General features: G+C 44.6%; 1 protein-coding gene across 1 annotated transcript; it reads right to left on the minus strand.

Annotated features, from left to right (window-relative positions):
* Positions 1-9,197: 9,197 nt before the first annotated feature.
* SFT2D2 (SFT2 domain containing 2) lies at positions 9,198-25,248 on the minus strand. The gene is made up of 8 exons (XM_003785726.1): positions 25,139-25,248; positions 20,438-20,524; positions 20,133-20,218; positions 16,985-17,066; positions 14,999-15,034; positions 14,853-14,911; positions 12,626-12,655; positions 9,198-9,537 (listed from the first exon to the last, which is right to left on the minus strand). The coding sequence occupies exons 1-8, from the start codon at positions 25,199-25,201 to the stop codon at positions 9,498-9,500; spliced, it is 483 nt and encodes a 160-aa protein (XP_003785774.1). The 5' UTR covers positions 25,202-25,248; the 3' UTR covers positions 9,198-9,497.
* Positions 25,249-25,254: the final 6 nt, after the last annotated feature.

Below are 25,254 nucleotides of genomic sequence, written 5' to 3' on the forward strand. Positions count from 1 at the left end.
AGCTGGACACCAGATAAATATTTGGAACTGGGAGCTGAGGAAAGGAGATGCTCAGTTCTGTGACCTCTGGCCCAGAACCCTGCTGGAGGCATTAGGAGCAGGAACTGTTCATCTGTTGACTTAAGTTCCATCTCACAGGCCCAGCAGCCAGGCTTTTGGTAAGAAAGGGGTGGGCATGATGAGCTATTAATTAAGGCGTGCAGTAAGGCTGACACCTGATAGTACTGCTGTGTCCTCTGGCACAAGGCACACAGCGGTCCATGTCTCCAACTTAAAGGACAGAAATTAAAAGCCACGCAATCTGAGCTCACAAGCTTGAGCCCCCCTGAACGGTGCCTGGATCCCGAGGCGTACACCAGGCAGAACCCACATCTGCACATTCAGTCCCTGCAGCCTGCAGTAACCTAACACCATCCTCTACCCACCGGAGGTGCCACCAGGAAATTAACACTCACCCTGGTACCTGGTCATAATTAAACTGAACAAAAAGACAGCTGTTCCTACCCTTCTTTTTTAATCACCAACCTGCAGCCTTGGGGATTACTACCTTTTGGATGGTTTAGGGAGGATTACTCTTTCATTAGTCTCAGGGGTCAGTTCCAATACTAAGTCACAAGAGCCTTTTAAGGTACCCTCCATGCCAACAGCTCATCCCCTTCCACATCCAAAAGGTTAGGTTTTTGCAAGCCACTGGCAGACTGCCATATTTGTCAGGTCCCCAGATATCTGTAACTTTTAACCAGACATATCACCCAAAAACGATTTCTTAGTTTCTAAGCGTCTGTGGGAGTAATGGATAAGCTTTACCCTGAGGAAACAAACTCTGTGATCATGGTACATGTATCTCCCCTACCAGGAAAGTATTTAGGCATCTATGAGAATGTTCTTTTAAATCCCCAGTGAAATTTCTGAAAATGATGAGAAATAACAAATTTGAGATAGGAACGCAGCTGATCTTCGATGTTGGCCAAGTTAAAAGATCCTTGATGCTTCCCCATAATTACCCATTGTCTATCTTACCACGCCTCCACATAGCTTAACCAGGGGACGGAAACAAGCCGACAACACAAGGAAAGGCTGGGCATGGGCTGAGTGCTGTGGCTCGCACGTGTCATCCCGGCATTCTAGGAGGCCGAGGCGAATCACCTGAGCTCACAGGTTGGAGACCAGCCTGAGCTAGAGCAAGACCCCATTTCTAAAAATAGCCGTGTGCTGTGGCAGGTGCCTGTAGTCTCAGCTACTTGGGAGGCTGAGACAAGAGAATTGCTTGAGCCCAAGAGTTTGAGGTTGCTGTGAGCTATAACACTATAACGCTCTACCAGGGGCAACAAAGTGAGACTCGGTCTCAAAAAAAAAAAAAAAAAAGGCTGGGCTTGACAGAGCCAGGGTGGGGGGATGGCATAGGGTCATGTCCATCTAAGGACATCAAAAGACAAGGAAGTTTAACTATTATATGAGAATAAACAAAATGTGTCTGTAGGATAAACTTTGCCTGTTCCCAACCTCTCCATGTATTTATACTTTCTTTCATTTCTTAAGTGCCTGTTCTCCCTTAGGGTGTGTGCTAAGTGCTGAGAAGATGGTGGTTAGTAAATACAAAGCCCAACCCTCCCCTCCTGGAACTTAAGGCCTGCTGAGGACAATGCTAGTGAGTCAGGGAGGTCAGGGAAGGCCTCCCTGAGGACACCAGGGTTTCTCTGAAGTCTGAACAGTGGCAAACAGGAGAAATATGGGCAGATGAACAACAAGTGCAAAATGCCTACAGCAAGAGGCAACATGAGGAGAGAGACTACCTGGGCAAAACGAAAATGAAAAGGTAGGTGGCAGCCATACTCAGGCTTGTAGGCCAAAGCAGGAAAAATTGGAGACAAGAGAAAAAATGCATTTTGCAAAGATTTCACTCTCCTATAACAAAGAGGATGTGTTAGGGTGTTAGAATAGATGTGCACAGACTAAATAGACAGCTTAAATACCCCAAGTAGATGGTGGTGGTAAGGCGGACGACCCGTGTTACCTCTCAGAATCGCAGATGTAGATTCTTTCTCTCCCTTCTTTTTTTTTTTTTTTTTGAGACAAATATGGTACATGTTAAGCTTATCACCTTAACGACCTTAAACATCAACGGGCTAAATAGTTCAAATTAAAAGACAGATGGTGACAGAATAGATCAAAGGCAGGCTCAGTGGCACGTGCCTGGAGTACTAGCTACTTGGGAGGCTGAGGCCATGGGAGATGGACTGTCTATGGGACCAAAACATCATGCTCTTGGATTATGACAAACCCAACTTCATTGAACCACTTCTGTATCGTTTCTGGCTGAACTTTATTCCAAGCAGAACTAATCCGGAAGACCAAGTCCAGAGCATTAACTGATGGAGCAGCTGAAGTCGCTCTGCAGGCAGACCGCAGGTTTGTTTCAGTAATGACCCAAGGTAGGAGCTAGGCTCGGCAGTGCATTTTAAATGTTTTAATGACACTTTGATCAAGAGGTTGGATTTTTGAGGTTATGTTTAGACGCAGAAATTTTAATGTCATGTCTGTGAGATGATTCACTTGCGTGTGGCCAGGTCAGTCGTCTACTGTCAGTAGAATAGACTGTTTCTTCCTCATTTCCTGGTCCATTCCCCTTATCCACTCCTCAAAGGTCACCAGTCATCCCTCAGCTTTTGTTTAACCTGCAAGTGTAGGTGCAGAGGTGTCTCACGTTTCAGGTTCTTGAAGGGCTTTTATGCAAATGACTTCCTTGCTTGTCTACCACCTATGAAGGTATGTAAAAACTTACACTTTTTTTTTAACTTCCTATAATAATACAGTAGGTATTAGATGTTGCTTTTCAGCCATTCAGGTATTTTCTTTCGTTAAATGTGTGTTCAAATCTTAACTGAATTATTTATCTTGGAAAAGATCAATTTTAAAAACTGATAAACCAAGTGGCACTTGTGCACAGTGGGTAGGGCGCCAGCCACATACACCAAGGCTGGCAGGTTGAAACCCAGCCCTGGCCTGCTAAACAACAACAAATGCAACCAAAAAGTAGCTGGGTGCCATGGCAAGCACCTGTAGTCCCTTGGGAGGCTGAGGCAAGAGAATCACTTAAGCCCAAGAGTTAGAGGTTGCTGTGAGCTGTGACACCGCAGCACTCTACCGAGGGCAACATAGTGAGACTGTCTAAAAAAAAAAAAAAAACCTTTATAAACTTCTAGCTACATTGATCAAGGCAAAAAAAGAGACACCTCAAATTACCAATAGCACCACCACAGGGACTTAAATTCAAATCGTACAGATATTAAAAGAATAAAACATTATGAACGGCTTTATAGTAATCTGACAACCTACTTTACACAAAATAACTCAACCTGCTAGGTGTGTAGGAATAGTCCAAAATAAACAATTAAGGAAATTTCTTTTCAAAAATTTTCAAACCTGTTCTTAGACCCACGTGAAACCTGGAGTCATTTGAAAGAGAGGATCACATATCCATTTAGCCCCTAAAAAACCTTTAAGTGCCTGTAATGTGTCCTATATGCTCAAAACTCAAAGATTTGATCTTTTCTAACAGTTGTGCCATCTTCATTTGCCTTGGTGACTCCTAGGAAAACAGACATGAATAAGAGACAACACTAGATTTATTAAAGATCATTTATTGGAGAAGGAAAAAAAAGCAAATGATAATTGTGATGGGGAAGTGTTAACAGCTTAGCAACATTCTCTTTGAAATAAGTTAGTAAAAAGAAAACAAGATATATGAAATAGAGTCTCAAGATAGGAAAAGTAGTACTCCAGAGTATTTTTCCTAGATATAAAAATTTAGTTATACAATCAGTAGCATTCAAAATTACTTATGAGTATGTATACAATTACAAAAAAAAGAATTTGTGTTTTAACAAAGTGTTTTAAAAGCTTATCATATTGAAACAGGCACAAAGTTCTGAAGGCGTGTAAATTCACCACAGGCTTTTGAACATCATCACTCCCAACGTCACGATCAGAATTTAAAAAGCAGCAAAAGATCAGGGTTCAGGGGGTGGTGATTTTCTTTCCTTTCCTTATTTAAGGTTGCAAAGTCAAGCAAACACATTGAAAAAGGCAAAATAAACACTTTTTACGGCAAAGACCACAGAATCAAATGTAAACTATAGCTCTCCTTTAGATTACACAAATATAAGGTTCATTTATATTTAGAACAAGGCTCATTAACTCTTGTAATACAGACATTCAATCCGTAGAGGTACTAGCCTCAACTTGACCTTGGATGCCTCACAGGGACTATACCATTTGCCCCTTTCTTGTTTTTTATAGCTGTTTATTAAATGTAGTGGCACTACTATGTTGCGAATATATCACTATTATTATGTTACGATGCTGTGGACTGACCTTTTAAATTAAATAGCAAAATTGCTCTTTCCTGGTTTCAAACCATCCTACCTACATAAAATTATTCCGTACACTTCTAAACCCATTATCAGTTTATCTTCTCCCACTAGAAAGGGATGGAATTTTTTATCAATTTATATTAACGAAGGCTCTGATACTTGTCATTTGCCTCACTGCAACAAAAATCTGGTAAATCCAGGGTACAGCTAAGCATCAGGGACTTCAGAGAGCACTCAGTGTAGAACTGGAAACGACCCAGGGGGTACACCCTGTTCTTGAGTGAGCTGAAATCAAACTTCACCACACTTTTTTCTTTACTCAACTAAAAATACACAAGATCTCAGAATTTTGTAAAAATTATGAGAAAGTACTTTAAAGTCAAACAATTTGACCTCCCAACCAACTTTTTAAATAAAAATTCCCCAAAAATCTAGACATCTAGTTCTACATCTCACCAAGAGTTAGAGACATAAATCTGCATTTAGTTTCAGCTGAAAGTTATCTATTAATTTATTTTAAAACGATATTTGCAAATGAACTACTGCACATTTTAAACTTCTAAAAATCTTGGATTTTTAAACCAAAAACACTATGCCAAAAATCTATAAAACGGCTTCAAAGATCTTTAAACACTGAGGTTGGATTTTTTGTTTTTTTGCTGAAAATGAGGTTTTAGAACAGGTTGTGAATTTTATTTGAGACAGGGTCTCACTTTGTTGCCCTTGGTAGAGTGCCATGGCATCACAGTTCACAGCAACCTCAAACTCTTAGGCTTACGAGTTTCTCTTGCCTCAGCCTCCCAAGTAGCTGGTACTACAGGAGCCCACCACAACACCTGGCTTTTTTTTTTTTTTTGCAGTTTTTGGCCAGGGCTGGGTTTGAACCCACCATCTCTGGCATATGGGGCCGGCGCCCTACTCCTCTGAGCCACAGGCACTGCCCAGTAATCATTGTTTAAGCAGGCCCAGGCTGGACTCGAACCTACCAGCCTTGGTATATATGGCCGGTGCCCTACTCACTGAGCTATGGGTGCCAACCCAGGTTGTGAATTTTAAAGTATCTGATAATCCCGCAGCTGGCTCTAGTCAGAAGATATGTGAATAAATGGAAGACAAGGAAAGCCTCATGTAGACAGTCCTACAGAAAAGAAATCCACAGCCCTCGGGCTGCACTTTGATTTTCCAACTCATCCCACTAAATCTCATCACTAGACTGCAACATCTGTCACTATCAAAAGCAGCAGCTCACTGTAATCCCAGCACTCCTGTAATCCTAGTACTCCTGGAGGCCAAGACAGGAAGATCACTTGAGGTCAGGAGTTGAAGACCAGCCTAAGCAAGGGTAACACCTAGTCTCTACTAAAATAGAAAAATTAGCCTGGTGTGGTGGTGCATGCCTGTTGTCCAGCTACTTACAAGGCTGAGTCAGGAGGATCACTTGAGCCCAGGAGTTTGATCACTTGTGACCTATGATGACCCCACTGTGCTCTAGCTGGGACAACACAGGAAGATTCTGTCACTAACAAAAGGGGAAAAAAAGCAGTAGCCAAACCAGTATTCAGGTACCTTATTACCTCAATAGGAATATCAAAAAGTAACTTTAAATAGAATGCATTTCATGATTTTATGTCCCTGAACATATGATGATTAGGGTTGAAAGGAGGAGACAGATGTTCCATGAAGTCAGCATTCAAGGGTGAACAGATGCTCCAGCACTGAGATCATTGGCCCACTGAAAATCCTAAACTGGGGATAATGTTTTCCTTCCAGATATAAGACAGCTCAACCTGGGGTCTTGACCTGAACACAGGCTGTGGAGGGAAAGTAAGTTTTTCACATAAGGAGACAGGAGGTGGAGTCAGAGAGCCATTACACAGCCTGCCCATAATCCAATGACCAGGGCCTGGGAAAAGCAGGAGAGGGGAGGAGAAGCCACCTCTCCTGGTCTAGAGCAGGGGTCCTCAAACTTTTTAAACAGGGGGGCCAGTTCGCTGTCCCTCAGACTGTTGGAGGTCTGGACTACAGGCCCCAGGACAAGTCAGTTGCTAAGCAGGACAGGCAGCGTTGGCAAAAATACCCTGTGGGCCAGATAAATGTCCTAGGCAGGCCGCATGTGGCCTGCCGGCCATAGTTTGAGGATGCCTGGTCTAGAGGGCAATGCTCCTCCCAGTAAAACACTCAAAAGAGTCAACAGGGCACAGGAAAGTGTACCCAGGGCAGGGCTCTGCACAGCTGGAGGCACATCCCTGGCTGGGCACTGCATTCCCATGTGAAAGGAGTCAGTGACCAGCTAGGGTGGAGAGCAGGGTGGGGGGAAACAGAGACCATGACCAACCACAGTCTGAAACCCTCGTTCTCTACTCGTCTCACCCACTAGGTTGCTTTTAATCACTGCTGTTGCTTGGTAACAGAATTCAGCAGATTTGAAATGGACTTTTTCCTCCCACTGTCTAGATAAAAACAAGTAGGGAAACAACCAAAAGATAAGGCAACAGAAGGAAAAGGGTGTGGAAGATCCGAGAAGGCCAGAAAGCCACTGATTGTTTCCTGACTGAAGCTGTCTGAGCAAAGTGGCCACAAACGCCGAGCTCCCTGATGCCACCTACTGGTGAGATCTGGTACAGGCCTCTGACCCTCTCTGGCTGTCCTCTGAGGTGATGGAGATAATACCATTCGCCTGGCAATCAATCACTGTGAGGGGCAAATAAGATAAAACATGGCAGCTTCTACAGTGCCAGGCATAGAGAAATATGTTAGATACATGAATGCTCAGAGACATTCTTTCTGTCCCCAGTTATTTCAGGGATTAAATACTAACACCTACCCTTTGCTGAGAGTTTATGCTGGGCCCATGCTGAGCCCGTGACACCTATCCCACTGACATGCCACAATGATGCTTCAGCAATCACATCTCCACCATTTTTAAACAGATGGGCAAACGGAGGAACCAGAGGATAAGTAACTTGTTCAACATGACACAATTAGCATATGACTGAGCCACAGCTCACACCCAGTCTGACTTCAAAGGGTACATTCACTACTACTATGACATACGGCCCTGGTGGCATCTTAAAAGGTAACTCGGTCTCATGTCCTACAAATTCAAGTCCAGCCATGGAGAGTCAGCCCTCTAGGTGTACTGCTCCAGGCCGTGGGAGCTCTTGGTATCTAGTCAGGCCTGCCTCACATCAGCTGAAGCCACAGCCCTCTGAGATCTGAGCTGTTTCCAAAAGGCACCTGGAATATGAAGAAACCCCACAAAAGCCAGAAAGTAGCACACAATTTCTCCCCGTGGCTGAATGTAGTTAGGGACCTCCGCCTATGAGAGGGTGCTCTCTATAGCCTAGAAGGCGCCTGGGAAGACTGGCTCCTCCCTCTGCCCCCTGAGGCCTGTTTATACCTCCCCAGCTCCCAGAAAACAAGACCAGAGTTCTTAGCCACAGTAGGATAAAAAGAAGTTCAGCAATCAACCACAAACTAGGAGACAACGAGTGGGCCTCTGCCTTTGGTTTGGAGGGGCCAGAGGAGCCGCCCAAGTGAACCAGTCGGCCTGGGATAAAGAACAGAAAGGCAAATCCAAACAGATTCATTTATAGGGTGACTATGGAGGTCCTGGAGTGCCAGGCGTCCGGCTAACAAAGCAGGACATTCATGAGCAGGCATCAAAGAAGAGCTGAGAGAGAACACAAGGGAACAATGAACATCCTACAGACCCAGGAGGAACCTTCCAGAAAGGGAGACTGGCAGGAAGAGCCAGGCATGAGTGACACATGTGAAGTGACATAAAAAGACATGAACTATTATAGAAAAGACACAGGCTTGGTAGTGAAAAGTTACAGGTGGTACAGACATACCAAGCAACACTGGGTCATAAAGGTGGCTGAAGCTGGGGCACCCAGGCTCCAGGCTTGGCTCTGCCTCAGCTGTGCTATGGTGGATCTGAAAACTAATCTGGGCTTTGCTTTCTTTCACTGTGCAGTGGAGGACAAATCCCTGCTTCATCACGAGGCTCTCATGAAGACCAGATGAGACCACAGACACAAAAGCACTTTGTGGTTAGGCATGAGGCTGCGATATGACCACCTGCCATCTACGGGGTCCTCCCCAGTGCCTCCAGCACAGGCTGAAGTGCAAAGGCGGGGTCTATGCAAAGAAGGTCACTGGGCAGGCGTGGCTGCTGCCTGCTAGACCTACAACAGGGATTGTTTCCCTGTCCACTTTCCCCTGGCCCTGCTCCGGAGGAGAATGGAAAATAAGATCAGTTTAAAGGCAAGCATTTATACACAATGAAGAAAAAAACAGCTGAGAGCAGCAAGATTTTTCCCCTCTTATTGGCTCCTGTCCAAAAGGAAATAGCAGTGTTCTCTGCTGCTGCTTGGTTCTCTCTCCATCTAGTGCCAAAGGGTCACAAGTAAAGAAATGAAGGGAGAGGCTGGGGATGGGAGCAGGAGATGGAAAGAAAACCCAAGATAAAAGAACTCTGCACCAAGAGTTCAAAAATACATCCCACAGTCAGGCGCAGAACCAGAATAACAGGAGGAATGCCTGGGTCGAGATTAAAAACATATTAATATATCATCAAAAAGTATCCATTTTCTTCTTCCCTCCATGGCCAGGCTCTCTACAGGCTTATGTAAGGCAGAATCCCTTGTTCTCAGACATGGAGCATGTCTGACCGATGTGGGACACTGGTGATGGTTTCCACACTGAAAGATGGTTTCCAAGTGGCAAAGGACCTGTTGACCCCAAAATTCTGTCTCCTATTGTTGTACTCCTGCAATCCCTGATGGGGCCGCCTAGGAATTGTTGGCACCCAAGGCTTATCTGCTGCTGCTTTAATAGCTTTTTATTTATGAGAGATAACATCCAAAAAGGTACTTCAGGAAGATTCCAACCCATAAGATTCAGAACAAAACTTGCTTCTCTACTGTGCTACAGACATTCAAGTTTGGGAACTCATCACTGCTTCCAAAAGCAACCCTTGAATGTTCAAATCACAAGCAACACATTGCTGCAAGATACAAGGCACATGTCTGTAAGACAGAGGTTTAAAAGATATTTACAAAACTGTCCACCAGCTTCCATACACAGTGCTGTCCAAAGCTTTGCAAAATTGGCTGTGCGTTATGCAAGACATGTGGCAAAACACTTCTTCACAGCATCCCTGGGAAAGAAAAAACACAAAGATGAATGGAACGTCATCACCTCAAAGGCCCTCCTTTAGAGTTTCCTTGGTACACAACAGCAGCTGCAGAATAGAAGGCACCTAGACTGAGGAGGTCAGGCCCACTTAGCATCAAACCACAGCTTCTACATTTATTGGTAGCTTGATCCCGGGTCAGTTACTTAGTCGCTTTGAGTTTCAAATGCCTTATCTGTAAAAGAGGGTTGTCTCTCTTACCCTACAGATTGGTCGTAGGTATTAGTGCACTGCACAGAGTAGGTGTTTGATAAATGATAGCTAATTGGTGGAAAACATAAAGTATAGGCTGTCAGAAACCAAGAAATTAGTCAGGACTGCTACATTTTAACAGCAGACACAATCATAATCATAGACAGCATTAAGTGGAGTAGTCACAAAGACCTTTCTTCAATGTAACCAGGCAGCAGAAACTTTTTTTCTTTCTTTTTTTTAGAGACAGAGTCTCACTTTGTAACCCTCGTAGAGTGCTGTGGCATTACAGCTCACAGCAACCTCTAGCTCTTGGGCTTAGGCGATTCTCTTGCCTCAGCCTCCCGACTAGCTGGGACTACAGGCGCCTGCCACAACGCTCAGCTATTTTTTTTGTTGCAGTTTATCTGCGATCAGATTTGAACCTGCGACCCTCGGTATTTGGGGCTGGTGGCCTCCTCACTGAGCCACAGGCACTGCCCAGGCAGCAGCAACTTTTTTAAGGGACATCTTTCAGGAGCTCCCTAACCCAGAAAGCTCTCTATGGGAACAGAATGCTTATCAACATGCTGTAGTAGCCCTGCATAGGCATTTCCCCCGTGGACAAATTATTATTCTATCCAAGCAACACCTCCAGTTCCAGCCCCACACCTCCCTGTGCAGCATGGCGCCTGTTCCTTCTGTGCTCTCAACTGTGCTTGCACTAACCACGAGGGAATCCCACAAGGGAGGAGGGAGCGGTGAATAGCACATTTGCACAAGCAAGCACTGCACTTTAATATCAAGATGATGCCAGGCAGGACCTCTTCACAATAGTCCAAAGAGATGTGTGAGAGAGAGAGAGATGCAAAAGAGAAAAAGAAGGGTTCTGTGGCCACATGAGTCCCAATCACGGCTCCCCATGGAACACTGTGGGAAAAGCTATTCTAGGGGAAGTTACAAATACAAGGGTAGGGTACAACCTAGCTTTGTGAAATGTCCTTACTATAGGAAATTTCCATCTGCTCGGCACATAAAACTCAAATAGAATTACATCCTCCTGTCAATCACTTGTAGAGAAGTTTTACACATGCCAATCCAGATCAAACCTGCAGTGCAGCAGCCTGTATAGCCTATGGCTAGGAGAAGTAAGAATTCTAAGAAATACCTATAGCTCAATAATGGAACACCTTGGTGAAAAGGGCATGGAGAAGGATTTAGCTCTCCTAACAAGCATGAGAGAGCTTGTCAGATGAGAGCATTAGTGAACTGGCAGTCTCTACACCTGTGTTGTTGAGAGGCACGAGATCAGCCTTATATTAGGCTGGAGGAGGAAGCAGTCGGGATCGTGCGCATTCTATCACGGACCTGCCTACTCTGACTCTGTCGCTTCTCCTGCCTGCAGAACGCCAGCACAGTGTCTTTCTGCGGAAGATCACTAAGCTCTGCTAAAGACTAAGCTCTATCTTTCTAAGAAGACTGCTTTACTCTCTCAAACACTATCTCTCTCTTCTCTCCCCCTCCCTTCTGCTAAGGTAAATAGCCCTCAGGCACCTAAGAGCAATTCTTCCTGAGTGAGATAACAAAATAGCGACCAGAATACCCGGGCTTTGACACTGCAGCCCTGAAGAGTGACACCACCGGCCTTCATGGATAGGACTTATGCAATTGAACTGGGCTCTGTACTTAAAGGGTCCACATTGAGTTTAAGGCTTTGATGTCACCATCTTGAAATTCTCATATCATTTTCTAGCAAGAGACCCACATTTTCATTTTGAACTAGGCTTTACAAGTTATGTTCCTGGTTCAGGCACCTATTATATTCAAATGTTGGTGGGCTGGCCAATATCTCATTGGACGCTCAGCTGTGATAGGCTCTGGCTTACTTCACCCAAAAATCTAGCTTTCTAGGTCATCCCTGTGCATAACCTTTTTGGACAAGCCACTACCTCCCCAACAAGGCCAGGTCTGCTTGAAGCATTCCCTAACTGTTTCACCCTCCTGGAACCTATCCATAAAGCCACCCTTTGAACAGTGCCCAACCTTTGACATTTTGGGCTTATTAGCTTCTCATCTAATCAACCCTCAGCACTTTCAGATCACTCTCAGCAAGGGAGTTGGAATGCATAACCCCTGAGATCCCTCTTCCTCCTTCCCAGGTCAAGCATAATTTTTCATTTCCTCCATACAGTTAAGGAAAAGCTTGTTTTTAGTTAATAGATAATAATAAAAGAAGCAGCGAAGTTAAATAGCTGTAGCAGAACAGAGTCAGAGACAACTCATGTGGCTAATTGGAGAGGGACATCATGGAAAGAGGTTTAGAGCTGGAGGAAGCCTCTGGGGATGATCTACTCCAACCCAGTCTAGTTACCAGGGGAGAGGGGTCAAGAGAGTTGCCCAAGGTCACACAGCTAATGAGGAAGCCCTGGTCCTGCTTACTTTCCCCCTTTAGAAATTCTTCTGAAACTCTCTCATCAGTGGGATACTTACTACAAGAAAATAAGCACAAATTGAGATCCCTCTAGCACTTGCTCAATGATATTCAAATGATATCACCTTAAAAAAAAACAACCCTACTCCAAGCTACAGGTTAAAAGACAATCTATGTGCCAGAGTAAAATGTTTACAATATCATGAACTGGTGGACCTGGGTCAATACCCATCATTAGTTGTTCAATTAGGGTGAGTGGAGGGGTGACCCTCAGCACACTCATCTGTGAAACAGATGTATAACATTTGCTCTTTAGACTCAAGAGATTTTAGTAAGGATAAATAGCATGTACTCTCTGAAAGCACACCCGCAAATTAAAAGGCCTTATGCAAATATATCATTGTCCCCGAATGACAGAAATTATACTTCCCAATACATAGTCAGTCTTACCTTGCATATGGTATGTAGGAGAGGCTATACCTATAATGAAAAACAAATGCAAGATCAAATCAAATGAAGGGCGTGGATTATTACACAGTGGAATGGGTTTCTGAGCTGTAAGAACACCTACAATTACTCAGACCTGCTCCCCTGCTCAGCCTGGAGGAGGCACACGTGCACACAAAGACCCACACATCCACTGGGCCACACATGCACAGCAAAAGTTCATGTGCAGAGAAACCCTACAACTTCAGCCTCACTGGGGTACAGCTTTAACCAAATCAGTCAGTGCCAATCACTTAAAATAGGAAGATTCCAGATATCCAGATGGCAAAGGCACCCTATTCTGAAAAAATACCACTTAAAATTTCTATCAGCTGAACTCTTAACATTTTTCAACTCAACAGAATTTAACTTCTACCCATTTGAGATAAATTTTATGTTCTGCTCCTGTTAATTTCAAAAGAAGATAAAGAAAACACAAAAGGTAGAAGGGAGCACTACCAACTACCCTATGCACAAAAATTCCACAAAGGTACAATTCTTCAAAGACCCTCAGGAGGCTCAGACAGGAGGACTCCTTAAGTTCAAGACCTACCTGGGCAATATAGCAACCCGTCCTCCACCCTTCTGCCCAGCACCTGAAGGTCGCTCAAATCTCTAGAGCAGTGGTTCTCAACCTTCCTAATGCCGCAATGTGTTTTCATTGTCACAAAAGGGTCGCAACCCACAGGTTGAGAACCACTGCTCTGGAGTTTATTGTTACACAGTCAGCTGCATCTTGTTTTTCACTATTATAAACAATGCTGAGATAACGTAGTTGTATATATAGCAAAAAAAAAAAAAAAAACCACCCCCCATGCCAACAGTATCTTAATAAATCCCCGTTAACTCAGCCAACTACCTAAAAGGGAACCATACAGGAAGAGGCTCCATAATGTTAAAGAACCAGGCACTCTGTGTCAGGCAGGCTATAAGCTGGGCAGCCCTAAGAAAAGCAAACACAGTCTATCAGTATTGAACGGAATTATCGCCATTCATCTAGGCCCATTTGAATGCCAAAACCTTGAAACTGAGTTGAAAAATCAGTTTTTAAGCAAAGAAAGGCATGTGTACGTGGATACCAATTTCTGCCCCCAGAAGAAAATCAAAATATAAACACAAGGAACCAAAATCAGGCCCTTTTAGGATCTATAACCAAAATGTGCACATCTTATTGAAACCACACCACCAGCCTTCTCCATATCTTATACTTATCATGTATAGAAGCTCGTCTACTTGTGAACACAGTCAATTCCAAAAGGCAATTTGAAAGTATTTTTATTCAAAAGTCCAGACTTACTAAAGGAAAAGTTAGGAGTTATAGTCTCAAGATACATTATCATGGAGTTCACTAATCCTTGGGAGCTTTAAAACTTCCACAGTCTTCTTTCTCTGCATTACAGCAAACATTTCTTTCCACAATAGATCAGCCACACATACATACACTGAATCTGTTCTAGCACACACGATCCCTTGACAAACTCTGAAAGTGTTACAGAAATGTCTTAGGAGCTGCAGGTTCCACACCTGCCACCACCCCTCTGTCCAGCGCCAAGCCTTGACGCTGTACAAGTTTGAAAGCACCACCTGGCTTCAGAAAATAATGTCTCCTGTAGCTCTTTCCGCATGCTTGGCTCTTGAGTTATAATTTCTTAGTCCTCACTTGAATCACCAAAAGCCAACAGGCCTCCAGGGCATGTGCTACAGCCCACAGCCACACGTTTTCCTCTTTGTGACTCTTCCTGAACTCCCACTGACAATTCACTCTTTGTCCTTCTGTTAAGTGATTCATTCCATCACAAATTTAACACTCATTTTTCTTACCACTTTTCTATTTCCTTAGCATCTACTTGACTCACAACTCCTTTTACCAGCCCTCAAAATACTTTCATTGTTTTTGCACTCACTGACTTAAAAAACACTTGTAACGTCTCAAAATCAACCATAAGCCCAGCAAAAAACAGGACGGTAGGCAAACAAGCAGCCTCCAATGACCACTCAAGACCACTAATGCCATCTGCTGGCAGGGGGTCAAATCGATGGGCTTTTGCTCTGGAACCTGACTGCACCTGCATCACTGAGAATTCTTTTAAAGAGCTCCTAATCTTCCTACCCACAACAGGTGGGTTTTATCTCCTCCAGCTGCATCAGTCAGAGGGCTATGTGGGCGGGGACTGTTTAAAAGGTTACCTACCACGTCAGTGCCAAAGACTGCAAAATGCAGAAGATGAGCGCAAGTCCCTTGTTATGCCACTGCAAGAAAAATGACATGGTTACGGGAACGTGTATGACAAGGGGCACAAGCCAAAAAGGTTACAGAAAATTAAAATATACACTTACCCAAAAGGCAGAGCACAGGGTAAGTGCAAAACACAGCTACAGGAAGAAAGGACACAGAATTTAATGAATACAATGACAACACAGCAAAAAAGAAAAGAGAAAAAAAACCTGCAAGACTTAATTCTTGACAAACTCAACAACAATACTTGTTAGGCTGCAGACGCTGTGCTTATCAAAGCAAACAAATACATCCTTCATTTTAAAGCATTTAACCCACCTGAGCGCCCATGTTTGGGAGAAGAGTTAAAATCCCCAGGAAATCAAATTGGCCAATAAATATTCATGTAGATTTTAAAAAGATGCTCTTCTTGTTTCAAGTGTTCTCAGCATCTCTGCCCAGCAAACAAAATCATATTTCTAGCCCACCCATCTATCCAGCCATCTTTTCATTCAAACACACTAAAGTAAGCTCAACACAAATCTCTATATTTTAACTTCTGCCAATGCTGGTCTGTGGAATAGAAAGTGCATATAAGGACAAAGGTTAACATGAGATGTCAGCCTCACAGTCAGCAACCTGTTATTTGTTTACACATCACCTAACACCTTCCCTAAGGCCCTTCTTAGAAAGTTCTTTCTACAGAGACTTGTCCAGGCCACATATATCAGCACTGGCCAAGAACAACTGGTGCCCGAGCCGGCAGCCACGCCTTTCCTCTCCATCCCTCTGTAACACCAACAACTCAATGAATATGTCCTAAGTACTTTCTCTATTCCCAGCATTGTGCCCGATGCTCTGAAACCACCACACAAAACAAACAGTGAATGTGATCACGGCTTTAGGAAACTTACCTATTTGAATAAATGAGACATACGCAAATGAAACTAAAAATAAAAATTCCAAGAGTTGCAATACTGATATTAATTATATGGTGGCCTCCCTGTTATCTGGCACCCATGAGGATGGGTAGATTCTGAATAAATGTAGTTTCTGGTTTAAAGCTTTACTATTAAAAACAGGCCTGACTAATTCTAAACTCCTTACTATACCATACCATAAACTGTACTGACTTGATATTAATATTGAAAAATACAAATTAAAATCAAATTAAAACAAAGACCAACTTCACTTACTATAACATAGTTTTACTGTATTATAAAATAGCTTTGTAAACACAGTGTACAATTTCAGTTAAATGACAGTCAATACACTTTGCAACTTGACTATTTTTTTTAACTTCAAGCATGCTACATTAGCACTTAAAACCATTACAGAGAACACACAGGAACTGTGGGAGTGGTGCACAAAGCATGGCCTTACTGATATGGAGCACCAAGTATAAACTCTGATTTTTCTTTCTTTTTTTTTTTTTGTTGGCCATGCTACAGGCTGGTTGCTTGAGTTCTGGATAATGGGGAGTTTATGTAAGAGAAATCCAGAAAACGTGGTCTAGAATGATTTTAATGGCCACGTGGAAGAAAACGGGCTAAAACTGAGAGACATTCTGGGCTGATAAGACAGGAAGATACAACAAAACTGAAGGCACTGTTGTCAGAGCAGGGGACAAGAATGACAGACCACAAGGAACCCATTTCCACTTCAGGAAGACTGATGAAAACAAGTAAATATGATCCAAATTCAGATAATGAAAAAGAAAAAGGGGCCCATTCTAGAAGACTGGACATCCACTCCAGAGAAGGAATCCTGTAGTTCTCAGTTATCCCCGCCAAGCTCGGCCTGTGCATGGCTTCAACTGCCACCAAGGTGTCCCTTCCTACCTCCACTGTCAATTGGGCTAATTTGACAAGCAACGCCCTCTAGAGGTGCCTCCTAGAATTGATAGGACCTTGACACCAAGTTGAAAGGAGAGGATTGTGGTAATTACTAGATGAAGAATGCTCCTTTTGCCATTAGATTATAGGAATTGGGTAATAAATCAAGACAAAAGAAAAAGAAAAGAAGACCTCAGGTTTAAAAGGGAAAAAATTCTATATAACAGAAATAAAAACTCTCATTTAAGAAGTCTACTAACAAGCAGAACTTACCAGCACTAGGATCGTTGCGATCAAACGTGTAGGTTCAAACATTCGCTTCAGCTGTTTCACTGGTCCCATGAGGAACATGGTACTAAAAGGCAAACACATGGAAGCCATTCAGACCAGACTTGGCATGCTGGGTCTGCCCTCAAGATCTCCTGTGGCAATAAAAGCTGTAAAAATAGCTAGTATTTGAAAAGCTCTAACTGTGGCAGGCACTATGCTAAAGGGACTTGTATGCATTGTTCTCATGTAATCTATCGAGAACCTATGGAACAGAATCCAGTACACTGAAGCCCAGGGGGTATCTTACCAGGGGCCACCCAACTACAGGACTAAACAACACAGCAGGGCTGTCAATGCATGTAGGTCTGACTCTATAATCACATTCATACCACCAGGTTAGATGGTCCCAATCTCTGGAAGGTGCTACCTTGTCTCCTTGACAATCTACCCAAGAAAACAAAGTAAAAAGGCTCAGGTAATTTATTTATTATTCATTTATTTTTATTTTTTATTTTTTTTAGACAGACTCTCACTTTGTCACCCTTGGTAGAGTGCCATGGCATCACAGCTCACAGCAACCTTCAGCTCTTGGGCTTACGTGATTCTCTTGCCTTAGCCTCCAGACTAGCTGGGACTCCAAGTGCCCAGCACAATACCCAGCTATTTTTTTGTTGCAGTTTGGCTGGGGCCGGGTTCAAACCAGCCACCATCACTGAATGAGCCACAGGTGCTGCCCATTTATTTATTTTTGAAACAAAGTTACCTTTGTTGCCTTCAGTACAGTGTCATAGCATCATAGGTCACTGGCAACCTCAAACTCTGGTGCTCTTGCTTCAGCCTCCCAAGTAGCTGGGACTGCCTGCAACAATGCCCACCTATTTTTAGAGACAGGGTATCACTCTTGCTCAGGCTAGTCTCGAACTCCTGAACTCAGGCTATCCACCTGCCTCCACCTCCCAGAGTGCTAGGATTACAGGTGTGAGCCACTGTACCCAGCAGGCTCAGGTAATTTAAAAAAAGAAAAACCAAGCTTAGCTTGATTATGTTATAAAGTAGAACATCTATACTATTTTAACATTTCCTTTTCTTTCATAATCTCCAAGGAATAATTCTAGTGATAATGTTATCTGTTATTTGTTAAATGTTTGCTAAATGCCAGATATTACCTTGTTTCACCCCCTCAACAACCTTGTGAGTTACGTACAGTATTTGAGAAAGTTTTAGAGGCAACATTAAACACCTCTGAGGGTCAGCATTTCACTGTTATTTATATTGATTATAAATTAAGCTTTAAGAAAGCGGCCAGAGTCGCACATTCAACCATCTGATGAGCACTTCCAGCCAGACAGAGCAAGGTTTGGGTACAACTGGGAACAAGTCAAGACACAGGCACAGCCCCTTCAAGTGGCTTGCAGACTTGGAACTAGTCAGTGTAATAACATGTTACCTGGGCTGCCAAGCTCGATGGGATACAGAGAGCCCAAAGGAGAGAGCATCAGCTCTGGGAGGAGGAGATTAGGAAAAGTGCCATGTAAGAGGTGACAAAGGATCAAGTACCCACCAACCCAGAGAAGGTACAGATAGGGCAGCACTCTCAGCAGAGAAAACAGCCTGAACAAAAGCATGAAGACATCTGGAGAACAGCAAGAAGTTCAGCCTGACTGGGAGATGCAGGGGCTGGGAAGCAGGACCCAGGTGAGCCAGATCTCAAAGGGTCTTGCCTGTGTACATGCTGACAAGGCTAGACTCCTCCTGTAGAGAGGGAACCGGCAGCCACTCAAGGAGGTAACACAGCTGCAAACGAATGGCTTTACAACCCAGTGGAAAACAGTCTGGAGAGAGACAAGAGAGGAGGCAGAGAAACCCAGCAGAGGCACCTTGTTCAGGTGAGAGGTGATGCAGGCCAAAGATAAGACCAGCTCAGATAGCACCTTCTCTAGGAAGCCCTTCCTGACTCCTAGTCAGGTCAGGTCAGATATCCCTCACTGAGCATCTCTTTCCAGGATATCCTGTTGTGTCAACAGTTTTATTACATGACATGTGCCTGGCTGACCAGCAAGCTCCACCAGCAGGGACCAAGTTGCACTTATCTTTGTATCCTCATAGGCCAGCACAGAGCATGATCAGTGCTTATCCAATAGGCCTGTAAGTCAATCAGTGAGGGGCAGGCATGGGAACAAAGGAGCCAGGTTTAACAGGTCAACGCCAAGCCTTGGTGAGTAATCATGGAGTGGGGGGAGGAAAGATGACTAGTCCAGGTTCCTGTGGGCCACTCAGGTAGAGGCCAGGCTGGTGCTCCCAGTTCCAGAAGCTGACTGGAGACATCAGCATGGGTGTGGTCGAAGCATCAGCATGAAGGAGCTTGACCTGGGAGGTCTGTGCACCCACAGCGTGTGGAATGAGCTGCCTACTACTGGGAAACACTTCATGAGGTGCCCTGCCCACGTGAGCACCCATTCAGGTACAGGATGGTCTGGCATGAAATTAAAACCAGTTTCGCATAGGGCTGCTGGCAAGGTAAATCATGTTAAAATCATCAACTCAGTCTTTGGCAGCAACAATTCTGAAAGCAATGGGGCAGACAGTGCTATAAACCCCAAAACATCTTCCCACTGCTCTGTGTCAGTCCCCTCATAAGGAAAACCACAACCATACACTGCTTTCTTTCTCCCAGGTGCTTCGAAGATAAACTAATATACAAAAAGTTTCGTCCAGGCACAGTAGCTCATGCCTATAATACTAGCACTCTAGGAGGCTGAGGCAGGTGGATCACTTGAGCTCAGGAGTTCAAGACCAGCCTGAGCAACAGTGAGATCCCGCCTCTACTAAAAATAGAAAAACCAGCCAGATATTGTGACAGGCACCTGTAGTGGGCAAATCAGGAGACTGACGGAGGAGATTTGCTTGAACACAGAGTTTGAGCTTATTGTGAGCTATGACACCATGGCACTCTAGCCAGGGACAACAGAGTGAGACTATCTCAAAAATAAGTTTCAGAATAATAGAATATGATTGTGATGTATTCTAACACCTCCTTTCTCTCCAAATCCTTAAAGCTATTGGACCACCCTCCTTCACCTCCCTCAAGCAAAATCCGTATCTATTTCCCCAGCTAAAGACTGCCTGAGGTTGAATTAAAAAAAAAAGTTACCTCCCAATTGATGCAATGTTGCCAAAGGTGTAAAACACTGCAAACAGGTGTACTCCCTTCTTGGGCAACCACAGCAGAAGAGTACCCTGGAAGTTAAAGCAGAGTGTTGGCACATGAGCCACCCCCCTACCCAGCCTCACAACCAGATTACAGAGGAAGCCCTAAAATGCCCGTCTCCCTCCTTTATTTTGTCTTCTCTCATCTGCTCATTTTGGTGAAGAACAAAAGGAAAAGGAAGACAGATGAAAGGGGGAAAAGACGTGAAGGAGTGTAGTGGAGAAAGACAGGAGGGGAGGAACTCTTACCAGCAGTGAGCAGAGAATTCCTATAGCAAAGCATGCGATGAAGCCCTTTATCCTGGTACCCCAGCTTAATGAAGAGGCCTCAACCACCTGAAATTGTTTTAAAAAAAAAAACCATAATTACATACATGTACATACACATTTGCCAAAAATGAAGAAAGCACATAATTAAATTTAGAGATAGTGTTAATCTGTACTAGGGAGGCAAGGAACATAGCCTCCTATACTCACAGCTCCAGAGGGTCCTAGAATCCAGCTCTTCTCAGACCTGTAAGCTCTTATCCACACAGCAGTCTCCTCTCTGGCAGCTGCTAGCTTACCATGTCTCCAGATGAACATCTCCAGAGGTAGAGACAGACTCCCTGCCTCAAGCACAACTGATTTCACACACATGTAGGCGAGATGGCAGATCTAGAGAAATACCACAGCCCTGGCAGGATGGGGGCCACAACTGGAGAGCCATGAGCTCCACTAGGCAGGGTCCCAGGAAATAGGGTGGTGGGGGTACACAGGCACCTGATCCACAGGTCATTCTCAACTACATCAACTAACCAGGACGCAGCAACTGCTGCTCCTGTAGCATTTCTGAGACCTCAGAGGGTGAAGGCTGTCCCCTGATCAGGACTCTGGCTCAAATTATCCACTCTCAGTACAGATGTACAGCACGCTGGCATTAGCCAAGTCACCCAACTGAGATAGATCCTAGTTAATTAACTGCTGCTCTGCTTATCCTGATTCTCTGCCATTATGATGAATCCCTCCCTGGAGCAGGGAAACCAGAAAAACTACTGAAACAGGAGAACGGCTCCCAGGGATGCTTTTCCCACATTAAAGCTGACAACTAAGCCTCTGCACCCGAGACCTTCGTAGTCTGTCCACTTGTTGCAAGTGGACACAGCTGCTACCAGCTGGACACAGCTGCCCACTGAGAAACCAAGGCCACAGCAGGATGGCCAGGCCTATGCACCCTCATGCAGGACTCTCACCTTACACGGCCAGCACAGTCCCCATCTGGTAATGTGCTCAAAGCTTCCTACCACATTTCCACCTGGCTAATGGAGGAAGGTAAGTGGGGACAGAGGGTATGCAGGTCACTAGATTGGCAACTCCCTCAGTCCTGGCTGCCTCCAGCTCAGGGGGCTTGTTTTCAACCCTTTCTCCGAAGTTCCTGCTAAACCAGAAGCTTGAAGAGGCCTCCCCAGGTATGGCAGGCATTGGTACAGAATGGCTTAATCTTCACCCAGGAGGAAGGTATTTAGCTATCAAAAAGGGTTCTCTTCCTACCCCTCCAGATTCACACATATTGAAATAGGGCTCATGACACTGCAATATCTCACACACACACACACAGAGCATTTGCAGAATTGTGTGGCAATGCACGACCCAGCGCAGAAGGTACACTCAGGGACGGCAACACGCAGCAGGGAGCAGTGTTGGCCCTGACGAATGAGCACCGTGCTCCATGCTGAGGAAAACCCTTCCCTTGGAGTTGGCAGGCTCCAAAATGGGCCATGTGAAAATATCCTGTTATCAGGCTGTAGTAGCCCCCAGACAATCTAGTTAGACTCCTGCTACCACTCTTACCACCCATGCAAGAACCAGAGAACTTTTGTTAGCAGGTTTTAAAAAAAGCAACCAAGTTGCATGTTGGGAGAAAAGTGTAGTAGAGGATTGGAGCCTAAGCCCTACTTGGCTTCAACAGGGATATTCAAAAAAGGTTCAGGATCCCCATAAGGTCTAAGTACCAAATCTGAATTGGTCCTGGCATCTAGAATGGTAAATTCTCTACAGGGCAGTGAGAGTCTAGCCCTCATCAAAATCAAAATCACCACAACAGGAAGCAGTTCCACCCAAGATACCTTCCTGGTTTCTCCCTTCATAAAGGAAAAGTGACACGCCAGTTGTACACGTCTCTCAAGCTGCATCCACCTAAATGTTACCTTTTTTTGCCCAAATGTGGGGGGACAGGGATAATTTCAAGATGTGTTTTGGACTACCATGTGGTTGCAAGTTCTTTTACACATACACTCTTAGTCAGGGAAGGAGGAAGCTATTGTTCCATTTCTGTTTTAAGCCAAACGCTTCTTTTTGCCCATTTATAAAAACAAACTCATAAAATGTCTTTCTACATTCAAGGCTAATGGCAGCTGTGCTCGTGCACTTTTTTGAAATTAGAGTAGCTTAAAGTACTTGGATAGGATCTGTAAGCACCGCCCTCACAAACAGTCTGACCACCAGTTAATCACAAAGGTTCTTTGATTCTGGGATGTGAAGAGGGGCTCTTGCCATGTAGTAAAGCTAAGAACTGTTCAAGGAAACCCGACTGGTAAGCAAAAGAAGGTAAGAAAGGAATACTGCTTTATTCCTGCACTTTACAGTAAGCTACCATTCATATCCTCCTTGTCCCTAGAATCCTTTAGAGAAAACAACATCTATATTTACAGACAGAAGTCTACTGAAACTAAACAGTTAATTAAGGTATATTTATGAAGATGAGGTTATCAATTAGAAAATTCATCAGGAGGCTATGATTAGAAACAGCCATGCAAATTTTATAACTACAAAGGAGAGGTGGAAGAAATAGAACTAGTCATACTTTTATGGTTTGCATTAAAACAAAAGTTTTTAAAAGCCCTCACTTCCGGTGACCTCTTAAAGAGATTCTAAGGCCACTTTAGAATGGTAAGGTTCTGTCCACAGAAGTCCAACTTACCACACAAAACAGAAACTTCACAACAGAGCCCTCCAACCCCAAAATCATGAAAAACATGACAGTCAAATCAGTACCGATACCTTAAAGGAGGCACTGAACTAATAAGTAAAAAACTAATCCAAAACAGTCTTGAGGATGAAATCCATGGGCAACAAAATGCTTCCCAGGAATTCAAGACTCAGGAAGTGCCATACAATGAGGCATATAAACAGAAATCTCACTCAGAAAAGAGGAAACTGCCTGAAGTCTTTTAGAACAAGAGAGAAGCACTTATTCTTTTAAAAATAGATTTAATTCCTGCCTGAGCTTACAACACGTTAAAGCCCTTCATTGTATCCAATGCAGGCATTCACCAGTTTAGGTAAAAACAAGCTCAGCATTTGTTTTCAAACTTTGCTGCGTCGTGCACTCTTGAGGGTTTGTCCACTGCATCATGGTAATTTTCTAAATGTGTGATATCTGCATCATCCCACCATCAACACGGGAAGACCCCTTCAAGAGTCTTCAGAAGAAGTGTCTTCCTCTTAAACATCAACTGCTCATAAAAACTTGTTGACAGTCGATAAAGTTTTAAATAACAATGAGAGTCAGCTAAGTAAGCCAGACCTTTCTTAAGCCTGGTCTTGAGTTCAACTTCAAAGTTCTTAACAGAAGCTGGAAATCAAGAAAAAAGAACCTATGAAATTAACTTCTAGGCCTTGACCAATTAATAAAGGCAAGAAGTCGAAAAGAAGACTTCAAAAAGAAGTCACCCAAGCTGTTTGGAAATGTCAAAAAAAAAAAAAAAACCAGTTAAATCTCAGTTCATATAACTTTTGATTCCTATAGTGTTATTCCCAAGGGGAAGGTTAGAGAATAACTTTTATTTACATTCTGAGATTTCATGGATGGGGTGGAGGTACCAGTACCCTACAAAACAAAACTCAGAATAAAATCATGAATACCAAAAGGGGAGAAAATGAGAAACACTGGTTAAAGGGAGAGGGAAAACTCAGGTTTCCAGTTGAGAAAATGAGGGGGGGTCCTTGTTCAACACCTTCATTCTACAGATGGGGAAAGTGATGCGAAAGAAAACACCAAAAAATAGGGGTGGTGCCTGTGGCTCAAAGGAGTAGGGCGCTGGCCCCATATGCTGGAGGTGGTGGGTTCAAACCTAGCCCTGGTCAGAAACTGCAAAAAAAAAAAAAAAAGTTATTCTGCCATCTAGAAAGGGTTAAAAAAAAAAAACTAACTAAAACTAAAAGCACCCAAAATAGAACTACATCATTCCGCGTCGTTCTAGAACACAGGGCATCCGTGGCCAAGTTTCAGCTGGATCAAAACCTTCCTAATAAAACAAACACACACGCTGGCAATCTCCCGAGGCGCTGGGTGTCCACAGAGAGTCCGCAGGGACGGTGTGGAGGCAGAAAAACACGATGTGGTCCCTGGTATCCTGCGGCGAAGTTTTACAACTACAGGGCGAAGTGCACACGGCCGGGTGGGAGAGTTACCCTACAACTAAACGGGGCAGAAACTCAGAGAGCAGCACCGGGCGCGGCCACCAGGGCCCGCCGGGGGTGGGCAGCGAGCTGGGAAGGTTGCAGGACCCACACCCTCTCTCCCGGGTCGGCGGCCTGACCGACCCAGCGAGGCCCCCTGCCTAGCCCGGCGCTAAGGCGCTTTCCCGGGACCGCAGAGATGGGGCCTACGGCCCAGATGCCCGGCCTCCCGCCCGCAGATACTCTCGGACACTACCCCAGCGCCGCCCTCTCTTTGGAGGCGAGGGCTGAACGGGCGCAGGACAGAAAAAGACACAGATGCCGACGGCCCAGGGCAAAGTGCCTGGGCTGTGGCACCTGCGGCGGGGGTCCCCGCGAAGCCCTGCAGGGGAGAAGGGAAAGGATGGGGCAGAGCTGCTTTCCAAGAAATCCTGGAAGTCCTGCCCCACATTCTCAGCCGCCATCCGCGGACGGACGGCCTGGGGGAGCTGGGGTGGGGGACGCACTCACCTCGGACAGGCCGCCCCGGTCCTCGGTGTCCTGCCCGCTCAGCACCTTCTTCAGCTTGTCCATCCCGGCCTGCTCCTCTCCGGCCCCGGCCCCTCGGCTGCCGCCTGTTGCGCTCG

Source organism: Otolemur garnettii, unplaced genomic scaffold, assembly GCF_000181295.1.
Source record: "Otolemur garnettii isolate 467f Iridium unplaced genomic scaffold, OtoGar3 scaffold00016, whole genome shotgun sequence".
In the NCBI taxonomy this organism is placed as follows: Eukaryota; Metazoa; Chordata; class Mammalia; order Primates; family Galagidae; genus Otolemur; species Otolemur garnettii.